Below are 14,842 nucleotides of genomic sequence, written 5' to 3' on the forward strand. Positions count from 1 at the left end.
TTGCGTGGACTTAATAGGGATATGTTTGGTGATTTGCCAGGGCGTGTAAAACAGGCCTATGATGATCTGTGTGCAAAGCAAAATGAAGCTATGCAGGATCCGCAAACTGCGACGTTTGAAGCAGCTTCTGATGCATGGGAACATCGGCATCACATCTCGGGGATTGAGGAACAATTTTTCTTTCAGAAGTCTTGGGTGCAGTGGCTGGGGCTTGGTGATAAAAACTCTAGGTTTTTTCACAAAGTGGCTCAGAGCAGAAATGTGAGGAACACCATAAGACGGATAGTTACAGCAGATGGTCGGATTCTAACCTCGTTACCGGACATTAAATCAGAGGCAGTCTCTCACTTTGCGACTAGTGATCTCCAAGGTACTTCGCAAGAAGAGCTTCGGGAACTATTGGACTATAGGTGCTCTTCTGACGATGCAGCGCTCCTAATGAGACCAGTATCTGCAAATGAGATCAAAGATACTCTTTCTCCATGCCAGCTAATAAAGCTCCTGGACCAGACGGTTTTCCTATGGAATTCTACAAAGCAGCATGGCCAGTGATTGGTAAGGATGTTATTACTTCAGTCCAGTCCTTCTTTATCTTTGGGTTTATGCCACGCAGCATTAACGCCACCCTGCTGTCTTTGGTACCAAAGATGACGGATGCGGAGAAGTTCAGTGATTACAGACCCATAGCTTGTTGTAACGTCATCTACAAGGTGATATCAAAGATTCTAGCATCGCAATTAAAGGCCACTCTACCCCAGGCAATTGAGCTAAATCAGTGTGCATTTGTGGAAGGGAGATTACTTTTGGAAAATGTGCTTCTGGCCACCGAGCTTGTCAAAGATTATCACAAGCTTTCAGTCTCCTCCAGAGCTGCTGTTAAGCTGGATATTTCTAAAGCATTCGATACGGTGAGCTGGTCCTTTATAGAAGTTACACTGAGAGCTATGAATTATCCTGATTTATTTTACATCTGGATTATGAGATGTATTAACACAGCAGCTTTCTCGGTGTCTGTCAATGGTGAATTAGAGGGTTTTTTCACTAGCTCTAGAGGCATTAGGCAGGGCTGCTCTTTGTCTCCATACCTCTACGTGATTATTAGCAATGTTCTCTCCAAACTCCTGAACAAGGCTGTTGCTGAAGAGAAGATTGGTTACCATCCTCTGTCTCACCTGAGCTTTGCTGACGATATTGTTGTATTTATGGATGGAACGCCAGAATCTTTTCGTGGTGTTCTTTCTGTGTTTGATGATTTCGGGGAAAAATCAGGTTTAAAGATAAATGTAGCTAAGTCAACAGTGTTTGTTGCAGGTAGAGGGAAGCAGGAGTGGTAGGCCTCTCTGTCTCTGCTCTACCTATTAAGTACCCTGGGCTGCCTCTGACTACGAAGATTATGACAAGAAGCGACTATGAGCCTTTGATTGTGAAGATTCGCAACAGATTACTCAGTTGGATGAGCAGGGCTCTTTCTTACGCAGAGAGGCTGCAGCTTATTAAGTCGGTCATTGCCAGCATCACTAACTTCTGGTGTTCTGCATTCTGTCTACCTTTGAAAGCATGTGTTCAGCCTTCCTATGGAGTGGTTCTCCAAACATTACTACTCGTGCAAAGATTGCTTGGGAAGATGTGTGTTGTCCTTATGAGGAAGGAGTCCTGGGTATTAGAAGAATAAAGGATGTTAGTACTGTCTTTGTGCTGAAGCTCATCTGGAGGCTTTTCCCTCAGGCTTCTTCGCTCTGGGTGACTTGGGTACATCATTATCTACTCAGACAGGAGGTCCTTTGGGATGCAAGAGATACTGTGATAGGGTCGTGGGTTTGGAGGAAGCTGTTACGGTTTCGTCCTCTTGCAAAAGGTTTCATTCGTATGAAGATCCAGGACGGTTGTAGTGTGAGATTTTGGACAGATTTGTGGCACCCAAAGGGCCGACTGATTGACCTAGCGGGTGAAATAGAGACTCAGAAACTGGGTATTGGAATGAGTGCTAGGATCTGTGACGTGTTCGTAGATGGCGAGTGGAGGTTTCGTAGATGTCGTGACCATTTCCTTCAAGATCTGGTTCATGACATTCGAGAGCTCCCCCTAATTTTGACTGCAACCGTGCCAAACGGGGTGTTATGGAGAGATGGAGACGACACCTATAGCAGCATGTTTAACTCCAAGAACACTTGGAGTAATATTAGAAAGAAGAAGGATCAAGTAATGTGGAGTAGGCTAATTTGGTTTCAGCAAGGAGTGCTGAGGTTTGCTTTCATCACGTGGTTGGCTGTAAGAGACAGGCAATCAACTGGACATCGTACTGCACAGTGGGGTCAAGCACAATATTGTCTCTACTGTGGGGAGCAAGACGAAACACGAGATCATCTATTCTTTGCTTGTCCGTACACGTTCACACTTTGGCTCAAAGTTGCAGGAAACTTATTTGGCATGGACCCGGATCCTGATTGGGATACTACCATCACGAGGCTCTTGACAGGTCACTATGATCAGCTTACATTTATTCTGCTCAGACTTGTGCTGCAGGTTACTATCTACTACATTTGGAGAGAACGGAATGAGAGACTCCACAACCATGTTTCGAAGCCGGTTGAGCACATTGCTAGATTGGTGGACAAGATGGTTCGTAACCGCATCATGTCTACGCGTTATTACTTAAGGCCAAGGTTGCAAGGTCTGATGCAAAGGTGGTTTGGAGCTCATGATACTTAGTTTGGCTGTTTGCTCTTATTATTCAATTGTAACCACATAGGCTTGTACATATATTCTTTCTAGTATGATCAATAAATTTGAAATTTCATCAAAAAAAAAATTATGAAGTTTTACTAAATTAATTGATAAAAAAATATGACGATTCTCATATATCATAAAATAGTGTTTAACATACATTAATACAAATGTAGAATGTGGTTAGAAATTTTAAAACAACACTAAAAAATTTAGGCCTCAGTGTATAGAGCGTTTAACGTAAAAGTCAATATTTTCGTAGAGGTTAACGCATAGATTTTGAGAAAAATTCAAAAATATAACAATATTGCTTTAATGCATAGTTGCCTCATGTACTAATATATGGCGATGGTCAAAGAGGTTTGGAACCTTTGTTGTCTCCATTTCTCTAGAGAATAGCGATTTTATAATGGTTACTCCACTAATTTAGGGAGTATATGAAATTTTACTAAATTAATTTTTAAAAAATAAACGATGCTCATGTACCATGAAAGAGACTTTAGCATACATTAATACAAATATAAAATGTGGTTAGAAATTTTAAAACAACACTAAAGATTATAGGGTTCAGTATATAAATTAATTTACTGAAATTCAATATTTTGTAGGGTTAGCGCATAGATTTTGAGAAAATTTCAAAAAATATGTCAATATTGTTTTAATGGATAGTTGCATCATGAACTAACATATGATGATGTTGAAAGAGTTTTGGAGCTTTTGTTGTCTCCGTTTTACAAGAAAATAGCGATCTATAGTGGTTATTCCACCGATTTATGGAGTATTATGAAGTTTTACTAAATTAATTGATAAAAAATTATAATGATTCTTATACACCATAAAAGAGTATTTAACATACATTAATACAAATGTAGAATGTGGTTAGAAATTTTAAAACAACACTAAAAAGTTTAGGCTTCAGTGTATAAAGCGCTTAACGTAAAAGTCAATATTTTCGTAGGGGTTAACACTTAGACTTTGAGAAAAATTCATAAAATATAACAATATTGCTTTAATGCAGAGTTGCCTCCTATACTAATATATGATGATGGTCAAAGAGGTTTGAAGCCTTTGTTGTCTCCATTTCTCTAGAGAATAGCGATTTTATAATGGTTACTCTAATAATTTAGGGAGTATATGAAATTTTACTAATTTTTTTTAAAAAAATTGAGCGATGCTCATGTACCATGAAAGAGAGTTTAACATACATGAATACAAATGTAGAATGTGGTTAGAAATTTTAAAACAACACTAAAGATTATAGGGTTCAGTATATAAAGCATTTACTGAAATCCAATATTTTGTAGGGGTTAGCACATAAATTTTGAGAAAATTTCAAAAAATATGACAATATTGTTTTAATACATTGTTGCATCCTACTCTAACGTATGATGGTGTTGAAAGATGTTTGGAGCCTTTGTTGTCTTTGTTTTTCAAGAAAATAAAGATTTTATAGTGGTTATTCCACCGAATTAAGGAGTATTATGAAGTTTTACTAAATTAATTGATAAATAATTATAACGATTCTCATATACCATAAAAGAGTGTTTAACATACATTAATACAAATGTAGAATGTTGTTAGAAATTAAAAAAAAAACACTAAAAATTTAGGCTTCAGTGTATAAAGCGTTTAACGTAAAACTCAATATTTTCGTAGGGGGTTGGTTAACACATAGATTTTGAGAAAAATTTAAAAAATATAACAATATTGCTTTAATACATAGTTGTCTCCTGTACTAATATATGATGATGGTCAATGAGGTTTAGAACCTTTTTTGTCTCTATTTCTCTAGAGAATAACGATTTTATAATGTTAGTCCACTAATTTAGGGAGTATATGAAATTTTACTAAATTATTTTAAAAAAAATTTGAAGGATGCTCATGTACCATGAAAAAAAGTTTAACATATATTAATGCAAATTTAGAATCTGGTTAGAAATTTTAATACAACACTAAAGATTATAGGGTTTAGTTTTTTTTTTTTAAAACAAGAGGTTCAAAGGCGACCCGTAATCCGCACGTGGTTTCCGTTTGCCCAAAGGCCCGTAATCCGCACGTGGTTTCCGATTGCCAACCATCTAATCCCCCTGGCCCGGAACCAGCCGGCACTAATACCCATTACCCAAGGACCCGACACCAACACCGCGTTAACTTTAAACTTGGGGTGGGCGTAAAGCATTCCGTGGCCACATGGGGTATCGAACTCGGGTTCGTATCGGTTGTGGTAACTACCTCAAGACCATTAGCCCACCACCCCGTGGTTGATTATAGGGTTCAGTATATAAAGCATTTACTCAAATTCAATATTTTGTAGGGGTTAGCACACAAATTTTTTAAAAAAATTTAAAAAATATGACAATATTATTTTAATGTATAGTTGCATCTTACGGTAACAACTATACACGTGAGTTGTGGAGGAAAAGCAAGTTCATACAGCGTTGCGAGTCTCGCACATTTGCATTCAATAATGGACTGTTTTGAGAGGGAGGGAGAGAGCTAACAATGACCGTTGATTGGGATGTGAGCATACGATCAACCAAATGTGCTATTTAGTGAAGAGACAAGGGAATGAGAGAAAACTTATCAATATATCCTATTTTGAGATGAATGTGATTTGTAAAGAGAGAAGAAGATAAAGAGATTGAGAACCGAGAAGTCAGAATAAGAGCACACAAGTGGTGACATCTTTTGAGAATCAAAGAGAAACTCATGTTCATAAAAAGCAATTCACATCTTATTCGTTATTACTTTGGTGAAAGCCACTTTCTCGATCTACCCTAATTTCAAGTCTCAATGTGAGAGAACCCTAGCCATGTTTATTATCTAATTAAACCTTTTTCTATGTAAAATTTGTTAAGGAGTGAAAGAGCTTGTGAATCATACATCTTTAAGATTAGCTTCAGAAACAATAGTGTCACTGCCAGTTTGCGAGGAGCTTCTTTTTTATTAGAAAGCTTTCTTGAGTGCAAAAGTGAACTATACTTATTGACATAATTTATATTGAACGACGATATATAGATATTTTATAGCATTTGAGGGTCTTCTTATTCTACTATAAACATTTGAATTTATTGTAGCGGCTAGTGACGTCCACTTATTGAAAAAACAGATATACAATTCCTAAAATAAATATTTTTCGATCCACACCAAAAACATCCTTATTGCATCACCAACCTAACCCCTCATCATATGATGATCACCTTTATTTTTCCCTTTAAAATATACGCACATCTACACACACACACACACACACATATACACGTGCATATATATATGTTTATATATCTGCCACAATGACATTGAAATTTTCACATATCAAACAAACACAGAGTATGAATAATAATAATATGAACCCATCTCTCGACCAAAATTACACTTGGAACAACATCATCATGAACAACAAGAATGACCATCATCATAACGATCCGATCGATATGGCCATGAACCAACACACTCAACTCCACATCTTCAATCCTTTCACTTCATCATCTTCTTCTTTTCATTTCCCGCCTCTCTCTTCTTCCCTCACAACCACCACGTTTTTCTCCGGAGATCAAGAAGAAGAGGAAGACGAAGAAGAGCCTGTAGAGGAACTCAGTGCTATGAAAGAGATGATGTACAAGATCGCAGCCATGCAGCCCGTCGACATTGATCCAGCAACCGTCAAGAAACCCAAACGCCATAACGTTAGAATCTCCGACGACCCTCAGAGCGTGGCGGCGAGGCAACGCCGCGAGAGAATCAGCGAGAGGATCAGAATCCTCCAGAGACTCGTGCCGGGTGGCACCAAGATGGATACAGCTTCAATGCTGGACGAAGCCATACGCTACGTCAAGTTCTTGAAACGGCAGATACGGCTTCTTAATAATCCTCCGCCGCCGCAAGATCAAGCTTCTCAAGTGGTGACGACGTCATGGGTTTCGCAGCCACCACCGCCAGATTTCGGCGGTGGTGGAGGAGGAGATTGGTATAAATCAGGTGAAAATTCCATTAATAGTAACTAAACTTATGTTATAAACTATAAACTGTGAGTTATGGTTCAATCACGGAAAGCGTTTATATATAAAAACGGACACGAAGTAAGAGTTTGTTAGGATGTCATATAATAAATTGTTGTTGACCGAGAAAAGGTTGTGGAATAATCATAACGGTTAGCTTGAGCTGTGTACCACCATATATATAAATTTATAATTATCATTTCATAAATATAAAAATAAGGTCTTGATGATTTGTAGTTTGGTTGTATACAAGTTTTGGCCGAGCGTTTTTCGAGAACAAGAACCATGACGCCATGAAAAGACCTTATTTAACTAGTGTTATCATTGCTGTGTTCAAAAAAAAAAAAAAAACTAGTGTTATCATTGCTGTGGACTTTTGTCTTTGTATACACACAATGTATAAGTTTGTAATATACTATATTATTTATATGCATCATGGATAAACTCCAGTGATGCATTTCTCACTTATATGCACGTTATTCATAGTGTCGCGAGATATAAATAAGTAGATACACCATGTTACAAAAGAGCACATTGACATATTTGTATAGAGGATATATGGAGCAGAGAAAATGTACTTTCTCGTTTGTCTATCGAATTAATGAATCGAAGTTCAGTTTCAATCTCTTTTTACTTCCCAAGAATAAAAAGAAAACCTTGACAACAAACAAACTTAAAATGAAACCAGAGCTTTGTTCCACACTTGTTGGTCAGAAAAAAAAAACACTCAGAAGAGAGAGTGAGCAAAACGTATGCTCTTTGTTGACTTCAGTTCGATATTTCCACTGACTTTTGTGTCTCCACACATTCATAGGTTTTAATAAAGACACAACAAAGTGTCAGTGATATTCAAGGAAACCCATCCATCTTTCTTAGAAGATGATTAATCCGAATTCTTAGGATGAAATTCTTAGGGCACCAGCATCGGTTGATTTTTGAAGTACGTATCTGAAGAAATATTAATAAAAAATAGTAAAAGTTAGAAAGAGAAAATAGCAAGTGCGAAGACGATTCTTTATAAAGAATCTATCAAACTTATTGAGAAGTACTATTCTCCAAGTGTCAACTTTTTATTTGAACATCATTTTAGAAAAACATAAATATTAATTACATAACAAATTACATTTACAAATATTAATTAACTAATGTTTAGGTACTCTCCTAGAAAAACTTGTCACTAAAGATGCTTTTAACTTCGACTAAGAACCGTTTCTTAACTTTTAACTAAAAAAAACTAAGAATCATTTTTTAAATAAGAGATATAAAAATTGGTTCTTAGCCGAAAAATCTAAAAAAAAATGTCAAATCATGAATTAAAAACCTCAAATTAAGAAGCCGGGTTAATGATGCTCTTACGAAGTCAATTCATTTTCTTTTGGAAACATAATCAATACTATTAAAATTGAATACTCTTTTTTAGGTGCCCTTTAGTTTTCAAAATAATTACTATACATTGCCGTTGGCTTTATTTAAACATATGTTTTTAATTAAAGTCAGTATTTTCAAAATCTATTCTATTAATACGTAAGCAACACCTAAACTGACGTTAAACTCTTAATGCTGATTTTTTCTTCCTAATGTAACATAACGTATCATTAGATAACAAAGTAACATCCACATTTTAAATAAACTTCAATTGCATCAACACTGATTTTCTTTTCTTATAGATTAGATGTACCATCTCTTTGTATATTGATAATGATGTTCCAGCGATACCAAGCTTGAAAGTTTATTGGATTCTGCAAACTTCAAAATAAAAACAATACCTATCTGTTAATATCATTGTTTTTACCATTCGTCACTTCCAAACATAATTTTTTTCTTACAAACGATTGCACCAGAAAACCTATATGTTGCATTATTCAAATATAGTCCACCAAAATATTTAATTCCCAAACTTTCTCGAATCAAATACCAAAAATATAATCCACTAAATCAAAACCTCAAAACTTGGCATATAAACTTGATTTCCGGAAGAAACTACCTAACAATATCGAATATACTAAATCGTTTGTACCAATCTTTTAAGAAAAATATCTAAATTTTCGGAGGTTCCTTAAATAACAATAAAGAATATACCAAAGCATGACTACCAGGTCGAATTATTTATTTTCATATCTTCAAAATATAAATAACAACCAATCAAAACAAGATTAATGATTTTACTAAACTCACGCAACATATACTCTTAACAGTATTGATTTGGACTATCCAGGGCACTTGATTTCCTATATATACAGCATATTAACCTCAGTTCAAACACGCAGATTACAAAACAATTCTCATATAATGTCTTCTAAGAAAAAACTTGTGTACCTTGATGAGATTAGGCCATGGAAAACAACTTGGTTGATTGAAACCAAAGTCATACACACCTGGAAACCATCCAATGCCGGTTTTGGTGAGACTTTAGAGATCATTCTCTTTGACGAGAAGGTAAACGATTTTGAGCTGCTTTATGTCTGTAATATACAATATATATGGCGTTTTTGTAACTTAGCATTATTGACTTATTAACTCTGTTTTTTTTTCATTATTGCAAGGGATCAAAAATTGATGCATCATGGAAGAAAAACTACTTGCTTAGTTTGGGCAGCAGGACTTCCGTGTGGGTGATTGGAAAAACATAGAATTTTTTTCACTAAGTGCAGCAGCTGGTGGATACCGACCTACCACTCACGTTTATAAAATGGGTTTATAAAGTTCACCTCCATTACTCCATAAGAATACAGTAATAATGATATTTTCGAACCCTATAGAGAAGAAACACAATTAGGAGTGCTTGTAAATTTAGATTTGTTACTTTATTTTGTTACTTTATAACAGTTATAGTCTGGTCTAAAATCATTTTCGTTTTTTTTGTTTGTAGGTAAACTTCAAATCTCAAATGTTTTGATACATCTCAATTACTGATCAATCCACCAATAGATCAGGCTTTGGCATTGAAAGAAACGCGAGTTATGTTGAAAAAAATCTATCCTTTATATAAATTTCAGATTGGTGTGTATATAATGTTTTCTCATATTTTTTTTTTGTCAACAACATTACAGACTCATATTGACTCTGTAAACGACTATGTAAACCACACCGGAAGATATTGATCCATGTGAATGACGAAAGCACTGCGTGCTCATATTTTTTTAATCAAAATGTCGACTGGTCTAGATTCAAGTATGATCCAGCAAGCATTTCCATTGTTGAATCAAATGAAGGAGAGTTAATGAGTACCTGGTAAGAAGATTCCCGTGCTTTAAGTAGTTGAAACGAGCTCGTGCTTAAAACGAACCCTGTTTTTGACCATACAGAAGGGGGTCATCCTGAAGGTAAGTAAACTATTCTTAATTCTTTGATTTTTTTAATGAGGTAACTTCTTATCTTTCTTTGTGCTATGTTCTATCTTATATCAACATTCGCCAAGGATAAATGTCTCATTCTTTATCCTAAAGAAGATTGAAAACAATTATATTAGAAAAAATACAATTACACAATAAGAAACAGTCATCATACTGTTCCACTCCTTGACTAATTCATTTCCATGCACCTCAATATTTAACTACAAGTCTGTAAGAACAATGTATCGTAGCATTAGAAACTGTATAAGCAAAAAAAAAATTTACTTATCTTCGTTCACAGTTTTTTGAAGATACTATCCATTAAACACCTATAAAGCAACAATATAGACTATAGAGTAATTCAATATAGAATGAAGTAGCGACTAGCGAGAGAGTAATTCAAAAGGGAACAAGTAGAAAAAATGCAGTGAACAAATTAGTCTACGTATTTACTTTGATGAAAACAAAAATAGTATCATAGATTACAAAACATAAGCTTAACAGTATATATGTCACTACACTATATAACCTAAGAATCATCAAGCGTGCAAGGTTATCTAATTATCAGTACATGAATGATAAATATTGATGGCTTGCATGTATATACCGCACATAAATATAGAAATCATGTAATGCAGGATAAATAATTGGTGTTAGAACAAGAACAAAGAGTAAGCAAAGATTTGTTAAATAATTCATGTAATGCAGAATAAAAAAATAATTTTTCCATTACGGTACATAGTTCAACTAAAGAAAAAAGAAACCATCGGTAAGTAAAGACTTTACTTTGTTTTGTCGGCTCTTTGAAAAAGTTTTTGATCCTTCGAGAGTCAACAACGAATCTGATCGGAGATGCCAGAAATTTACCCCCAGTACTGACTATACGGTCCAATGGGATGACATTGTGAGGCTGATTACCGCAAGAAACATGGAGAAGAAAGCTCTGTTCTGTATCAGGTACTCCTTACAAGCTTCCATCCACACATTATGGCGGGAGAGAAATAAGATAAGATATGGAGAAAAGACCATCCCCTTGTTGAGTTTGAAGAAGTTGATTGAGAAAGGAGTAAAAAATAAGCTTAGTCTAATGAGAGGGAAAGGTGGGAAGAAATTGGAGGGTATTATTCAATTTTGGTTTACAAGAATGTGAATATCCTTATAATCTAATAATCTATAGTGGTCTCTAAAGAAGTTATATGTACAGAGGTCACACATGTAAAAGGCTTTTTTGAATAAGAATTTAACATTCGTTCAAAAAAAAAAAAAAAATTTACCCCCAGTTTAACAACGATCGTGTACTGCATGTTTCAAAAAAGCATCAAGGATCAAAGGAGCAGATACTTTGAATAATATATGAAGGAAAAAGAAAACTTACTTTGTTTGGATGAATAATAAAAACCAACCCGATCCTCTCAATTTTTGGAACTCTCTTCAAATCGGTCAGGGAGGGAATGACTCTAGCGCTTCCTATAAATCGATTGCCTATTCTAGATTTGGAGATTTGATGAAGATGAACTTTCGACAGAGACTTTTTTTAAACCTTTTTTTTTGTAAATTGAACAGTAAAATTTTTGGTCTTTTTTATTTAAAAATAATGTAGATTTTTTTATGTTTTTGAGCCGGATCTTTTTGCTGTCGGAAGCACATTTAAACATGTTGAAATTTTTTGTATTAAATTGACTAAATTGTTTGGCCTTATTGACTTTATTATATAGTTTACAGTCTAAAAACCACATTTCAAGCCCATTTAATATATTAATAAAACAAATTATAATAAAACTTTGAACAAAGTATAAAAATTGTTAAAGTTTATAAATCATTTCATAATTTCAATAACTCAGTATGCGAATACTTCTTATTACACACACACACATATATATATATATATTATATTTTACAATAAAAATAATAACACTAATAAAGATTGTATGTATAGTTATATTTTATATGCTACCAGAAACACATTTCATAAATTACATTTTATTTCATACACACATTAAATAATTTTATGTAATTAATCCTCGCCCAAACATATGAAACCACTACTACAAATCTACACACACATACATCATAATAATAACAATTTTCATAAATAAAAGTATAATATAAAATTTATATGTTATAAAATCTAATTTCTACAAATAACAATTCCGTGCTTCGAGTGCGGATCAAAATCTAGTTATTTTTTAAAACCTAAAACTTGCATTTATTGACACCAGAGGATTACAAAGTTTGGGAACCTAAGCCGGCTGTAACCCGGAGACTAGAGCCAACAAGAACTATAAAATTTCTATTTGAACCAAGAGACAGCAGAATCAAATGATTCTCTGATGCCAAAAACATAATATAGAACAAAAACTCAGAACTTACCAGAAAAAAAAAATATCATAACTAGAAATAAATACAAGATGGTCGACAACATTAAGATGAATTATTTTATTATTACAGCCCATTAAGCCCAAATAGGGTGAAAAGTGACTAATGGGCTTACGTTATCTGAGTCTAGAGTGAAAGTCGAAGAAATATGCTTTCTGAAAATGCAATTTCTATTTCTTGTTTTTTAAGCTTTTACAATGTCTCAATACAATCTTATATAGTAAATGATGAAAGCCTTAGTTCTCTATTGACGTGTCATCATCTTTCTTCTCCTAGACATTCAAGGGTTTGAAATGAGTTGTACAGTTCAGGACCACTTCTCAGTTAATACACTCAGTCGCTATCCTTTTTTTCTCTTCTCTTCTCTTCGCCAGCTTTGATTTTGTCTTCATATGTTATGACCGTTGAAGAGTTCTGTTGACTAGTCTGAGTTTGAATTTTATTGGTTTTGGGTTGGGCCTGAACTGACTTCGTGGGCTCTGTGATTTTCTCAATGAAAACTGCATCGTTTTGAGCTTTAGGTTGTGACTTGTTGTTTACGTTGATACCCCCTTCAAACTATGCGTTGGATGATGATCAACGCCTAGTTTGTACCTTAAGCTCTGAAACGCAGCCGTGGGAAGGAACTTTGTAAATATGGCAGCTAACTGGAGCCGAGCAGGAATGTGTCTGACTACTGATATCTCTTGATTTTGATGGGTTTAAGATCCATATTTTAGCTTATTATGTTCATTCTAGGTTACATATAAGTCTTTATGTTGCATTTGCATCAATATTTGCATATCATAGGGTATGGAGTGCACAATTAGAAGTTTGGGATGAAATTCGAGGGTCAAATTGTATCTTTTGGAAGTTTTGGGTCCAATCTGATGTTAACAAGAAGTCTGGCATCAATGCTGCAAATTCAAAACTCTCGGTTGGGTTAAATTGCACAATCAAAAGTCCAGGGGCCAATTCGAGAGGATGTTTCTGACTATTCAAGAGTGTTGGGGTTAAATCGTAAATATGCAAAAGAAGAAGGACCAGATGTGCAAAAACCAAAGAGATCTCCATTGATGGAGATGCACGAGCTCGACTCTGGAGCTGGACGACGATGGCTGCGGCGGTGGAGGAGCTCGCCGTGTTTGGTCCGGTGAAGTCGTGGCGATGGAGGAGAAGCTCGGGATGATCTTTTCACGACGGAGAATCTTGATTCCACGGTGGAGACTTCGGCTCGGGCTTGATTCGGCGAGAAAGAAGGAGTCTTGAGCTCGAGTATGTGCAGGTTTGGAGCGGTTTACGGCAACGACACATCGACGTCATCGGGAAATTCTACTTCAAAGATCAAGCGTTGCAGCGGCCGAGTGGAGCGGTCAAGTGAACCCGCTGGAAAAAAACCCATGTCCCTGTCCAATATCGACTTGATGGAGCGGTCAAAGGTAACCGATGTGGTCTCGGAGCGGTTTTGTGGAGCGGGAGAAAGAAGCCGCTCGGTAAATCCATTTGCGAAATTAAATTATTGACCGGTTTAGTCCGGTTTGACTTTGGTTTGTGAGGTCAAACCAGCTCGAGTTTAACCACTCTATAAATAGATTTAGACCTAAAAATCTTGGACTTATCTCATTTTCTCTCAAGACTTTGTCTAAACTTGTAAAAGCTTGAATCTTTCTATAATCTAAGGAAGTACTTCATCTTATAATAATTGTGTTTCTCTTGCTCATTAACATGATTAGCCTTGATCCTTACATGGGTTTAAGGTTTCTCATGGAGATTATTGAGTAGACATATTTTGGATTCATGGGTTAAGGTAGATTAGGGTGATTAAGCTAGATCTAAGGTGTTTTAGTATAGATCCATCTTGTTCCTTGCTAGTAGAGTGCTTTTAATGCAACTCTAGAGTTGGCCTCTCTAAAGTTGAGCTCTAGGCATTTCATACCCGGAAGGTGTTTGATGAAATGTCTGAACCAACTCTCCTAAGCTTTTAACATTCTTTACCAAAGGAATTTGTTGTTAAAGGTGTTAAGATGGCTAGTAGACTTGAGATTAATGATTACTTAGATAACATTCAACCAAAGGAATTTGATGCTTGAGTTATCTAGGTAAATGAGCATTCATCTAGGGATAGAGTTTGTTTATTATTGTGTCTAGGCCTAAGGTAAATAGATTGATTGAAATTTGATACCTTTAGATTGAAACTTGATCACTTTATATCAATTATCCTTACCCATGAATCCATCCTTAGTATTTGAAAGTTCTTGCACTTATTTCTTGATTGGATTTGAGATCACCTTGTTTATATTTATAGGATATTAGCTTGTTACAAATCATCCATCTTCTTGTTTGCTTAGATTAGGAAAGCTTGTGGATTCGATCCTAAAATGCTACAATGACATACCATTCGATTGTGGTATTGTTGGCACATTAGGTTAATTG

At 35.3% G+C, this 14,842-nt stretch overlaps 1 protein-coding gene and 1 long non-coding RNA gene across 2 annotated transcripts; one reads left to right on the forward strand and one right to left on the reverse strand.

Annotated features, from left to right (window-relative positions):
* The first annotated feature begins 6,056 nt into the window (after positions 1–6,056).
* LOC106315300 (transcription factor HEC3-like) lies at positions 6,057–6,728 on the forward strand. Its single transcript, XM_013753038.1, has one exon. It carries the CDS (start codon positions 6,057–6,059, stop codon positions 6,726–6,728), a length of 672 nt encoding a protein of 223 aa, XP_013608492.1.
* A 1,614-nt stretch (positions 6,729–8,342) lies between these two features.
* LOC106317300 lies at positions 8,343–11,335 on the reverse strand. The gene is made up of 3 exons (XR_001265095.1): positions 9,951–11,335; positions 9,039–9,184; positions 8,343–8,468 (listed from the first exon to the last, which is right to left on the reverse strand). It is a non-coding gene; the product is annotated as an uncharacterized LOC106317300 (long non-coding RNA).
* Between the last annotated feature and the right edge of the window lie 3,507 nt (positions 11,336–14,842).

Source organism: Brassica oleracea, chromosome C9 (genome assembly GCF_000695525.1).
Source record: "Brassica oleracea var. oleracea cultivar TO1000 chromosome C9, BOL, whole genome shotgun sequence".
In the NCBI taxonomy this organism is placed as follows: domain Eukaryota; kingdom Viridiplantae; phylum Streptophyta; class Magnoliopsida; order Brassicales; family Brassicaceae; genus Brassica; species Brassica oleracea.